This window comes from Atractosteus spatula, chromosome 11, assembly GCF_055471065.1.
Source record: "Atractosteus spatula isolate fAtrSpa1 chromosome 11, fAtrSpa1.hap1, whole genome shotgun sequence".
Lineage (NCBI taxonomy): Eukaryota > Metazoa > Chordata > Actinopteri > Semionotiformes > Lepisosteidae > Atractosteus > Atractosteus spatula.
The window spans coordinates 13,342,773-13,356,210 of NC_142716.1; the positions used below are offsets into that span (position 1 = coordinate 13,342,773).

Consider the following 13,438-nt stretch of genomic DNA (forward strand, 5'->3'; position numbering starts at 1 on the left):
GAATTATGGTATTTTCGATTAAACCCGACTATAGTGTTTTTAAGTGTATACTGAGAAGCATTAAAATGCAACATAAGTCTATCTCAGTGTATATATATGTACACTTTCTCTATATATACTTCACACACCTATTTAGTTGATACATAGTATGTGGAGAAAGTAGTTACAGAAGCATAGCTACCTGGACAAGAAATTGAATAAGAAGCAGCTCACAAGCACCCTTAGAGAGAACCCCACTGAGTTTTTTTAAAAAATGCATTTGAAGTTGCTCTAGTTGACTCCAGTCTATAAAGAGCTTATATTCATGAGGAATTGTTCATTTGTGGCAAGTATGTTCCCTAATTTAATGAGTAAATAATTAAACCAAATGCAAATGAGAATGACGAGGGAACAGGTGTTTTGGCTCTATATTCTATTACAGCAAACTGGTAATATTCTCACTCACAAAGCCTGAGAAAAAAAAATAGGTATGCAGTATTATTCTAAAACTAGGACTGCTACAGTTAAAATGCTAATATGTGGAGCTGGACCACTTAATAGGTTTACTAAATACAGTACAACAGAATATACTGTATGCTGAGAGGCCTTAAAAAGGCAAAAAATACTTTGCACTCAAATATGTATTTTTTGCATTTTTAATTCCTCTCAGTATATGACCCACAGATAAATATAATTGCACAGTATAGCATTGACATTTAATTCTGCTGTTTTTCCCTTCAGTAGACACGAGAAATTTCTGTTATTCATATTGATTGTGACACATCAAATATATTACCAGAACAAGGCAATCGAGATGGAAATAGCATTACAACCCATAGGAGTAAATTGCTCTTTGGATTTTCATAGCCTCTACTGGTTCATTTAACAAAGGCACATAAGTAATCATTGAAGTTCAGTATTTCGATACCATTCAGAGTGATTAGAAAATTCTGGGCCTAGTTTTCTGCTAATCTCTATAACAGCTCATGGATACTTTACATTCTTTAGATTTACCTTTGATGTATTTAGCAGTTGTATTAAAATCCTGTGCTGTCCCAGTGTACTGTATTCTGTTCAATAAGAGTATTCTTGATTTTCTGGTACATAAGCAAATCATAATTTTAAATAGTTAATATTTAGAATTCTTACCTTTTATAGTTCAAGATAAACTATACAAACTCATGAAATTTGATATTGCATTATGTTTAAAATTTGTTTTTATTTTAGTTCTTTAACTTTATAATGATACAGTGAATAACAATATAAGAACAGTGGGACATGTCTCTAAAATACTTTTTGAATGGTTTATTTTGTAATTGACATCTTATAAAGACAAATTTATCATGAGGCAGCAGTTGTTTTAGTGTTCTTTAGTGCTGTGCTGTATCCCCTTGGGTGTTCATAAGCTTTTGACTTTGCTGTGGAGAGATAGGATAAGTCAAGAAGGAAGTATTCTCTGAAGATAATTGAGCTTCAAATTGATTAGCAGCTGAAGTTGTCCTTTAGTGTTAATTAATTGATTCATCTTGTGACATTTAGTCATGAGATAGATGTTTTCTTCTGTAATAATTCAGGCAGTTTTTCCTTTCCATAATAGTATGTGCTGAGGGCTGTGTCATGAAAATTCAAAGTAAAACCCCTTTATGAAAATGAAGATGGAGAATAAGGTGAAGATAAGGTCTACTGGATAATTTTAATCTTAAGTGAAATACCAATAGAGAAGGCTCCATCAGTTGTCAAGTGGGATACCCTGGGTCCTCTACTTTTTTGTAAATTAAATTTGTTGAGGTCTGATATCCAAGTTAAATGTTTACCATAACCAGAAATGCATTCCGTTGATGTGCTTCACCATATGGTGTGACAGAAAGCCCAGTGTTGTCTTAGGAAAAACTGTAACCATCTGCATAGGATCTGATTTTTTTCCAATGTCAAATTGTATACCTGTCTTCTGACAAAAAAAAAGATTGACTCAGACGTTTGTATGACTAAGCATCACCTACTGTACGTGAGGATTGAAGCTATTGATGATAGGCTCTTCTTTCTTCCATAGAGTCAAGCCATGAGAATTGTAAGAACAGTTGGCCAGGCCTTTGAGGTCTGTCACAAACTCAGTCTGCAGCACACCCAGCAGAATGCAGATGGCCAGGAGGATGGAGACAGTGAAAAGAACAGTGACGAATCGGATGTGCCAGGTACAGACTGAATAAATGATATATTCAGGTGAAAGAGTATGACTCAGAACTTAATTACAGTCTTAGAAATCTGTATTCTTGAAATGTACATCGTTTCTTACATGAGCCATTGAAAGATTAAAACAAAAAACCAATCCAGATAACCAGTACATTTTGTTCTTTTAAAATGAAACTATTTTCCTTCACTTTCTGTCATATTTAATATGTCCAGCTCCTAAAACAAAAGTAAACTTCCCAAGTAAAGGTTTCATATGTAGCCTCTGTATTTACTTTAGACACCCTGTGTTTAAGCAGACAGGGGAGTGGGCGAGGTTAGCATTTACAATGCAATGCTGTCATTGGGATTTCTTTGGTGAAGGTTTGAGATTATCATTATCTCAGTTAAGACATTTAAAGCAATTGTAAACTAGGCTAGTATTCTATGTCTTCCTTCTAAATGTAGTTTACAGTAAACACCCACTCATATATGTGACAGAGTAACATGTTAGGAGGAATCTAAAATGCCTATTCCCAAGCATATGCAAAGAATTGTACATTTTTTGAAAATACGATTGTCCTCTGTTTATAGTACACCTTGCTTCTGTTTAAAGTACTTGTAGCTTTTCCTCAAAATATAGTTGATATTGTAGGTCTAAATCAGCCTATGTTATGCTCTTATCAAAGCTTCTTATATCTTATACATCTTCAAAGGATATCAAAGGATACATTGTTTCTTTTTCTTGATAGGTCAATCCATAAGATTTTTTTTTGTCGAGTGTTTGAATTAAACACGTATAATATATTTCTTTTAGCACGCCAGTTGACTGGTGCAGAGAAAACTGTGGCAGAGGAGACCGATATTGACGCAGAGGAAGTTCCCTTACCCGATAGCACAATTGATGAGTTTAACCGTGGGGTCACAGACCTGGATGAAGCCAAGAAGGAGCAAGATGTGGGAAAGGAGAAGAAGGTACCTTCTTTTTGGTGGAAATACGTGATGAAAATGATCAAAATCATATAGGAGCAGTTGGTCATCAAGTAAAGGAATTAAATTAGCCATTTTCATAACTGGATGTTTCATAGCTTTGTTGGACACAGGATAAACCAAAAAAGTACTATCATGTGGAGTGTAAAGGGGTGTGGGTGTTGAACAAACTGTTGTGTGAGATGATGCTTCAAGAACACTGAGCAAGACCACTGACCTTTAAGAACTAAATTAGCAAGATGTGCAAATGTTCTTGTCTGAACTTTCAGTTAAATTGGTGTATCCACCCATCATAAAAGACCGATAACCCGCTGATTCTCTCAACTGTAGCCTGTTGGAAATTTTTGGTAGATGTGTTCTTATATCAATCTTTTGCTCATCATTCATGCATAGAAATTAGTCATCATTTGTACATGTCATTCAACAAGCTATACATCAGGAATAGACCCCATTTCCTCCCATAATTCTGTGAATCATAAAAAGTAGAACATGCTCTGTTGAATTCAGGGGTGATCAATGTTATATTGCTGCTAATATAGGGCAACTGAGAAATTTGAAACTATGAAAGCAGGAACTCTTGGAACAAAAATGGCCAACTGCCAAGGGACTTTTTTTGGATCAATTCCAGATGCAGATGAAAGGCAACCTATGCTTTTGGCATTCTTTATAATATAAATAATCCAAACAAACACAGGGATCTCACCAAAATAGGTTAGAAACGTATTCCTGCCTGCCACAAAGAAAATAATTTGTTTGCCTGGTATTCCACATTTTTTTAAAAGACAGTGTAGATAGTGACATGTGTTAGAATGCATAGATGCTCAATATGATGGATGCAGCAATTTTCAAGTGGATTTCCCCTAATGGCTTGTGCATCATTTCATCATATTTCTGTGATAGTACTAATTACTTTTTGCAGATGTGTTATTTTGCTTTTATTTCCCCAAATACATGAGCCCTCAGTAAACAATAAAATGATATGCAGGTGTATGGGGAAGGTGTGGAGAGAGTTGGCTTCTGTTGCAGATGTGTTTTCACTTGATGAAGTTCCAAAGGCAAAGAGTGCAAAATAAGAATCAGCATGCAGTGATGAAATTGTTTTCATCCTAAGGGGAATCAGCTTTGTAAAAGATCCAGAAAAAGTGGTTCTTCATACAAAAAAAAATTCTCATCTGCAAGTTTCCTTTTCTGATGACACCATGTTTTGCTAGCTACTGTAGTTCTAAGAGCATCAGTCATATCAACACATAATCATTTATTTACTGTACATCTAAGGTTACAAATATCCGGTCTTATCTTCATACATTTGTTTCAGTAATAATTAATTGTTTAACCTTTCCTTAGCACAAGAAGTCTAAACTATACTTTTGTAAGTGCTTGCCAAGCTAATGTGTTGAGACTCAAGATCAGGCCAATGAGATTACAAGGATAACAGAATCTTTTGGTTTTGGTGGGTAGCTGCGTCAGCACGCGTAGGCTGCAAAGGAACAAGTAATAGGTTTATTCCATGCTGAAAAGAGAAGAAAGAAAACACAGTGTTTCAGCTGTGGAGCCTTCTTCAGGTGTGAGAAAGACTGGGCAGTAAGCAAAGGTAATGTAGTGGGAGAACAAAAGCTGGGAGAGAGGGGGAGCGGGAGCAGGGGACAGGCAGAGTGGCCAGGTAGTGTGAAGTCAGGATAGGTGAAGAGAGGTGTGAAATAAAACCTACAATGAATAGAGAAAATTTAGAAGAAAATTAGTCTGTCATTGAGAGAAGGGGGAAGGTGTGATCCTAGCTGCAGGATAATTTTAGCTTCTGTAGTCTTTCTGATGTGTGAGTTAGGAAAACCGTCTTGGAGAACACAGATGGAGAGATTAGTGTGATCATGGCCATCAGAAGTGAAATGAGCAAGAAATCTTTAATCTTCACAGCCCTAACATGTTCTCGGAGTCTTCTTCCTGTTTCTCCAATGTAGATGGCTGGGCATTTATTGCAAGAGATACAGTAAATAAGGTTACCGGAGGTACAAGATGTCATCTGAGTGATCCGGAATTGTCCTGAGGGGCCTTGAATTAGTGTGGTGTTAGATACAGTATGTACTTGCAGGTGATACAGCAAGCTCTGTTGCAAGGGAAAATGCCTGGTGTGGATGGTTGCTGAGGGCGGTCAAGGGAGCTGTGAACAAGAAGGTTACGCAGGTTAGGTGGTCTGCAATATGAGATGATGGGGCGGTCTTTTGGTTTCTCCTTGAATATATTTGGTTTGTCCTTGAATATAGCTATGCATATTGTAATAGAGGAAGATCTGAAGTGGTTGTAAAAACAAACATCAAAGAAAAAGAGGTGGTGGCCCTAGGATTTTATCAGCAGCAATATTTAAAAGATAGTTTTTTAATAAAGAGAGCTGGTAATTTGAAATCCCAGTTTCAGGAACAACCTGACACTTGACCTTGGGAAGACTAACAAGTTCTCTATGATCTCACTGGAGATTACCTTAGGGAATCATTCTCTTTGGCTAACTTGTGGCATTCTGGGACTTGATAGAGTATATAATTGTCCACATGTCATAATGTATCTTATCCTCTTGCCTTTGGATAAACTTCCTGATTTATCTTTTAGAGCTGCAGAACTAATGAGGTGGATTTTAGGTAAGTCTTTTTTGATTGCAGGAAATGGAATTTGCAAATGCAAGGTAATGGTTAAAGTTGAAATTGACCACAGTTTTGTTTGATAAAACTAGCACCTTGCCCACCTTTGGTGAGTTTTGAGTTTTTTGGTAAGAAAATGTAGGGGTTAACATCAATTAATATTTCCCAGAGTTTTTTCAGTGTTTTCCTTAAATAAGCCATACTATGATATTATAATGTTTCATAACAACAATAATATATTCCCTTCAAGTATAGGATGTGAACCACTTTATCTACCACTAAAATGTAGATAAAGCAGTACTGACCTGGGTGTCATGTGGCAGCCATTCTGCACCTGCAGCTCTACTATACAACTACAGCTTAGGTGGAGTAGTGAGAAATTATATCACCATTATGATTAATGGAAAAATTGAGGGAGACCAGATAGTGAAAAACCAAAGTGGACTTTAAAAGGGGAAGCAGAGGTAAGACTTCTAATCTTACAAACAGTGCAGTGTCACAGTGAATCTTTAATGGCCATGTGTGACAAAATGACCTCCTCTTGTTTATTGCTGGTTTTGTGTTCTTAGTAGTTAGGACCTCAGTTTAATGTTGCATCAGAAAGGCAGTGATACTGTTGATACTGTGACATTTTGTATAAAATATGAAGCCAGAGGAAAGTGTCTACTGGTCTACCAACAGCTTACACTTGCTTGTTTTTTTTTTTCATAGAGGTCTCCCATTCCCAGTATTGACCAAACCCAACCTTGCTAAATGCTGAGATGTGATGAGATCAGGCTGTAGGAAATAATGCAGCTGTCATTTTACAGGGAGTGAGGTGGTGTCTTATAAACTAAATTTAAATAAGCTTTAAAACCTTTAAAACAAAATTTATAGGCTATGAATCAATAGACCTTGATAGACCTTGGTACTGTAGGTTCCTTCAGCAATGGTACAGTATGTAGTCACTTCATTGCAGTTCAACATGCTTGTGCCAAAGGCAAAAGCAACACACTTTATTATAAGAAAATATCGTGCAATTATGCACACTTCAGTACGCCAGTTGTTGTAAATGCAAAGCTATATTTTGTCTTAAGCGAGGTAAGAAAACTAATGTCCATTCTGATATTAGAGAACTCTTTTTTTTCTCAGTTGTCTGCTGCCTCCAGTTGCTTACAATTCATCTAATGAAATATAATTTGACAGTTTGGGGTTGGTGGTCAATAAAGCCATGTTCTTTTAATGTATTCTGTAGCATAGGAATGATTTTCCACATGATTTAAGATTCAGCAATGGTTTTACATGAGTAAAGGGAAACCAAATCCTAATCCTCTCATTATACAAACTAAACTATTTTTTAACAAAACACCAGATAAATTCCTGTTTTCCCCCAGATGATTTATCTCTAACAAAAGGTAGTTTATAGCCCTTTCCAGTTTATTTTCCTCCAACAGACTTGTTTTCTTTTAAGCACACGGACGTTTTGTGGTGAACAGCACAGTCTCACAACTCAGAGCTCTGTCTGACACACCCTTTTATTCCCAGAGACTATGGGAATAAGCTGTGACTATCAAGGCCAATGGTTCTTAGCCCTTGTCCAAAAGAATCGGTGTCACTGTTTTTTTTCCCCCCAGAGTCACATTATTAATTGCAGGTAAATTGATTGGTAAATTAGATGTGTTTTAATTTTGTTTCAACTCAATATCTTATAAATAAGAAAGCAGATCAACTTCATGCATCTGAATTAAAATTAATATTTAGTATATAATGCTTGCAATATTTATTGTTGTAATTTAAGTCCACAAACACCCATATACATGGTTAACAACTTTATATAAAGTACAGAGAATTCAACAATTTACATTTGAGTGGTAACAACACACTACAAACAGGGTAAACTGATCATATATATCAATTTTGAGGAGCAGTAGAAATTCAATATTACAGCCCATTTCAAACAGTTTATTTTTGAGTTTGAACATTTTAAATGAAAAAATAGATTTGGAATTTGAGAGTTTTATTCATTTAAACTTAAAGGTTTAAATAACATTGCTTTCTCAAAATTGTAATAGGTCTGCTACAAACTAAAGTTGACTGTGTAATTTAGTTTACTTAGAAGTTAAGCCCTATATTCATGTTTATTTGTTTTGGTGCTAGTTTCTTTGATACACTGCAATCTGACCTTCGGATGGTAGAAAAGTAAGTCTTTTCTAGTTGCATAAAAAACACAAACTCCTTTCCTGCTTGTTCAATATCTCATTCTGTCAGGACATCTGTTATAATTCGTGGCCAAGCTTCTAATTGTCTTTAGACTGTTTAGTTTGTTTTGTTTGACCCCATAGTCAGGTCTCTTTTGATTTAATAGTAACAGAACTCAATGGGTATTCAAGTCTGTATGATAAACGTAGATTAATAGATTGTGAAAGATAAAAGTGCCTGACACAATACTATATAACTGGTTGCATCTAGGAATTTAATTTAATGGAACTAACCCAGGACTGCTTAAAAAGTTTTTAAGGTCTAAAAATACTAGCATTATGAGCACAAATACAAGCTTATGTATAATTAGAACAGTGCTTCACATCCTTGTTTATCAATACCTTACATTCTTTGCTTTATGCCACAATGTGATTTGCTTTCAAAATGAACCAATGTTCCCATAGTTGTTTAAACCTTTATATTTTCAGTAAATCTGTATAGCACAATACATTTGCATATAATACATTGCCTTCATTTTACATTGTTACTGTTTTTACTGGACAATGTTTTTTTTTCCCAGAAACTTCTGAATGTTTCTGAGACCTAATTTAAAAAGACAAATATAAAATAACAATTTGTTTGTGTATGTTGATCTATAGTTGTATAACTGCTATGGAAAACTGTACTTGTGTAATGTGCTCTCCAGCAGAAGAAAACATTTTTTTAAGTGTTACACCTTCGTCAGCTACAAGCAATTTTATTTGCATTTCAAATGAGAAAACCTAGATTCAGTACCAGATGTGCTCACCACTTGCAGTCATCACTACATTGCAACAGTGCTGGAATGATGTAATTAGTTTTACATTGGGGACTGGCATTCCATACTCGGATGAGCTCCCACTCAGAACTCTGTTGGGGTATCTGCCAGGCGCACAAGTCTGATGATGGATAATGTCTCAGATGCTTAAATCAATTTAAGTTGTGATTGATCTAATACAAACACCCTTGACCATTGAATCTGATGTGATGCTTAGGCCATTGAAGTCAAACTTGGATGTGTCAGGGAGCAAAACATGATTATTGCAAACATCATTGAACATGGATTCCTCTTTCATATAATAGCCTCAGCACAGTTCTAGCATTAATCTGGCAAAGTCAAGTGAGTGTTTCTGCAGTTCGTTGAAACCTTCTGAAGTGATTGGAATGATGCCTTGTTCTAAATAAGCAGTCCTAGGCAGGTATCATAACCGTCAACTGGTGCCACCACCTGAGATTATAAAGCTTCAATATGTGTAGATTGACAAATCTTGTAACGTAAAATTTAGGATCCTGTCTCAAGGTATCTCAGAATTTAATTTTTGTGCAGTTATAACATCTGCGTTATTGCAGTGACATACAGTAGGTAAGCCAAGAGTACGATCTAATTAGACTTCAGACTGAAGCAATAGACATTATCAAATCACCATTGTTACAAATCCAATTTTGACTTACAGTTTATGGTGTAGTTAAACATGTTGCAGGCAAGCTTTTCAATACTTAATGAGAGCTCTATTCCAATTGAACGTTCACTGAAAAGTTGTCCATAGAGATTATGTAAACACTGCTGTGCAAAATATCAGACAATTGCATTGTACTATTGAGATTTATAAACTGAAACTGCTCATTCCAAATAGTTTCATGAAAAACATTTTCAAATTACAAAAATTGAATTATTTCAGTTGAGTGCTGTGGATCATTATCTTGCAATATGATTAAGTTTGAACTTTCATCACTGGGGACAGCAGGCTGGATCACAATTTGGTTGTACCATCTCAATTATATTAGCAAATTTCCAGAACTGCATGGAGATGTATATAACTTGAATAGAACTTTGTCCAAGCTTAACTGTTGCTTATAACCAAGGTTTTGTTGTATCTTAGCCATTTTGTCTTGTTCACATTTCTTAATGGAGCTTTACTTGCTGCAACTCCTCTGTTAATTCCCGTTTTCAAAAGGTACCTTTGTACTGTTGATGGATGATGCCTGAGTCTTCTGCTAGTTCTGTTATAATTCAAAACTTCTCTTTTTTCTATTCCTTAAGAATATTATCTTCAAGTATTGCTCATTCTTGTTCAAACTTTTTGATCTTCCATTATTGGCACATGATTATGCTTTGGACACTATCCCTTGAAAACTAAGTACATCAAGTGAGTTAGTTCATTAAGCTTTCCTTCTTTTCACCAAGACATTTTTATAGCATCTTCTGTTAAAATTTTAGCTAATTTGATTTACGCTAACAATTAATCCTTATAGATCTGTAGCTTGTGTCTCTAGTCATACTACTTTGTGTAGAGACAATTGATTTTGTGCACAAACTCCTGATGAGTCAGTTATGTGATACATTCCCTACTACAATACATCATATTGTGTATTGCACATATTCATTGGTACACATATATACTGTATATATATTTAAATAAGGATGACCCCAAGTGCTGTGCATTCAGTCACTTTTTATTTTAAAATTCAGTTTCAAATTTGTCTTAAAACATAAAAATTTTTTAGGCCTGTGTTTTTAGCCATTTCTTGGAAAATGGTTTGTTGTAAGGAATTTGCATGACCTTATCTTCCATAAATCATGGCAAGAACTATAAAAGTACATTTTATTCTTAAAACAGAACATAACCATTACAAATGAGAGTTAACTATTGCAACTATTTGTTGTTCCAGACTTCTGTCTGAAAGAAATGTCTCCTGTTCTTCGTATTAATTTCAACTTAATTTCAACTTGAATTCCACTGTGTTCCTCAGTCCTTGGTTTTCTGTGGATTTTAAAGGACTCCCTTAAGCTGGTCAATGATTTTCAGGATTTTGATTTTGAAATTTCAGTTTTATTTACGTGTGTATATACTGTATATGCAGGAAGTTTGTTGGCCTTTTATATTGCTTCCCTTCACATTGTAGTTGAAAAAAGTGAAGAGTCTACAGATGCAGCCATTCAAAATGCGTGAGGTATTTCGCGGCATACCCCGGTGGGCGTGTCACAGTATCACGCGGTATGACGCAGTTAACGTGGTGTCACGTGGTTAACTATCCGGCGTCGCCTTGTAAAACCGCCAGGGGGAGCTTAACCTCTCATGTACAGCATTTGAGCCTTTAATTTTGAACTGTGTATTACAGCATGTTAATCATCAGTCATTAAAATGTTGGTATATTTTATGAAAGCAAGATTGCTCAGTTGGACAAAAGTACACAGCCTACCTTTATCATAAATATTTATGCATCAAAGCCTTTACTGAAGATATTACTAATAGTATTAATAATGGATGACTTTAGACAAGCTGTATACTCAAAGTATAATTTCTTTAGCACATTTGTACAAGCACTTGGAATCTGTCCAAGCCATACTTTGTCAGGCATTTTGTTTTACTTCAACGGGCATAAAAACTTCCTTGCTTTTAACAGGGCGTTTCATAATTTCTAACTACGAAAATGATTTAAAATGCGACACTTATCATTCAACTAGAGCTTAAAATATCACAAGGATCCTCAAGAGCACAGCAAAGAGTGTATTAAAAGACACTTGTATTTATCAACGCTTTCTTTTCCGTATACCAGATTTTATGGAACCACTTCAGAGGGGTGTCAGCCAGTCAGATTCCAGGATTCGGCACTTTAAAGGAAAAATACACACCGGTATTCCATTTCTCCCTAACGATTTTAAGCATCGAAGTATTTAACTAGCATGTGAAATAGCGTGTGAAAAAGTGGTAGTTTTAAGCTTTTCTGCTAATATAATATGGAATCGATATTGATTTAAATCGTGTTCTGATTTAAATCGCAAACGCGTGTTTAATTATATGTGTTTTTTAATCATAATCAGGCTAATGCAACATAAATTGATACAGTATCTTTGTCTTCTAAGCATCTTAATAAACTTTCAGCATAGCTTTCTACCCGTCAAGATTTATATTTCTTGGGATTTTGGGATCAAACGTGGAAGGATTAGATTATAATCGTTTTTATTTGTCAAATACGTGATTGTATTTCTGAATGTTATGTGACACCTACAGTAGTTCACTGCTTTAAATACATCGAATTAAGAAAGTTATGTGTAGCACTTTAGATCTTTTTTCTGAACCAGGGAAAATCTGATCATGTTTCTCTATAACAATAATAAAAAAAACTTTATTTTACATATCGCCTTTAAAAGTGGCATCTCAAAGCAATACAGTAGATCGAAAAACAGTTAAAAGGGACCAGATTAAATACCAGACAATCGCAAACGCATTTCCAATAAAATTATTTTATTCATTCAGCAGTTTGTGAGAGGAACATCCAGCAGGGAGAGACACACACACCGGTTTTCATTGACAAAATTGTTTTTTTTCAATTCCTTTTGTCTAACAGGAATGTTTTGTTTGTGGACAAACTGTTAGACAAGAGGAAAAGACCGCCTCCTCCTACGAAGCATTAATCGCGTATCTAAGGAAAATTGCAGTATACCTTTGTTCATGCACATCATTATACAGTACAGTATCTCAATTTGTATTTCGATAAAAAAAATCGTTTGCCCAGCCACTACTGTTGTTATTGTTTTTATCCTGTAAAGCGTTTTCTTTTTCTGCGTTTTCCATTTCCTTTTTCTGATCACTCGCTTTCTGGATACACATCTCACCTGTCCTGTTCTTTGTTTTCCTGGTTTGCTGATTATGCCTGCTGCGGTCCACTCCTACCCTCACACCTAAAGAATACTATTTTAAATTTCTTGGCGCAGTTCATTAACCCTTGTATGTGCTGTCCGCGCCCAAAATGCAATTAAAAAAAAGTAAAAAACCGCGCTCAAAATGCAATTTAGAGCTTAATAAGATACACTCCACAGGCAAAATTAAAGACAAAATTAAAGACGATTAAAATCTGTAATCTTTCCACTTGTACTGTGAGTCATCGGACAGTTTCTGCTTTGTGTAAGGATGGTGAGAAAGCTGTGTTCAATGTATTTAAGGGACTCAGAAGTAAAAGAAGATGCTTCATATTGCGTGACTAATTTTAAAAACCAAGTTATAAATGCAGACGCTCCCTCGGTGCCGCGCCGGGTGTAAATATCAAAGTATACATTCCCAACAAGAATTGTACCCATCTGTCAAACAAATAAAACACCTTGAATTGAATTGAGGGAGAGATGGGGGTAGTGGGACAGAGATACTGTAGACAGACTCAAGGCAAATAAGATACTTATGGGTACGCAGGCATTCACGACAGCAACATACGAAACGTTTGCACGTACTGTATAGTTAAGTTATTACTTGGTTTTCAAAGTGCAACGAAATACAATATTGTTGTTGCTGCTGTTCTGGTTGTTTTTATCCCGTAAAGCGTTTTGAGAAGCCACCTTTAAAGGCGATATATACTGTAAAACCACTGATTCTTATGGAATGTGTTCCGCGGGAGATTCAAATTTTTATTTATTTATTTTTTAATCGCGTATCTTAGGAAATCTCAGTATAACTTTGTTCATG

At 35.4% G+C, this 13,438-nt stretch overlaps 1 protein-coding gene across 1 annotated transcript in view; it reads left to right on the forward strand.

Moving 5' to 3' along the window:
* The window catches only part of nos1apa (nitric oxide synthase 1 (neuronal) adaptor protein a), a 115,269-nt gene that overhangs the window by 62,709 nt on the left and 39,122 nt on the right, over window positions 1-13,438 (forward strand). The window contains exons 6-7 of the mRNA XM_088926852.1: window positions 2,030-2,171; window positions 2,963-3,120. Of these exons, the coding sequence (XP_088782978.1) occupies window positions 2,030-2,171; window positions 2,963-3,120 (300 nt within the window). The remainder of the gene's footprint in view (window positions 1-2,029; window positions 2,172-2,962; window positions 3,121-13,438) is intronic.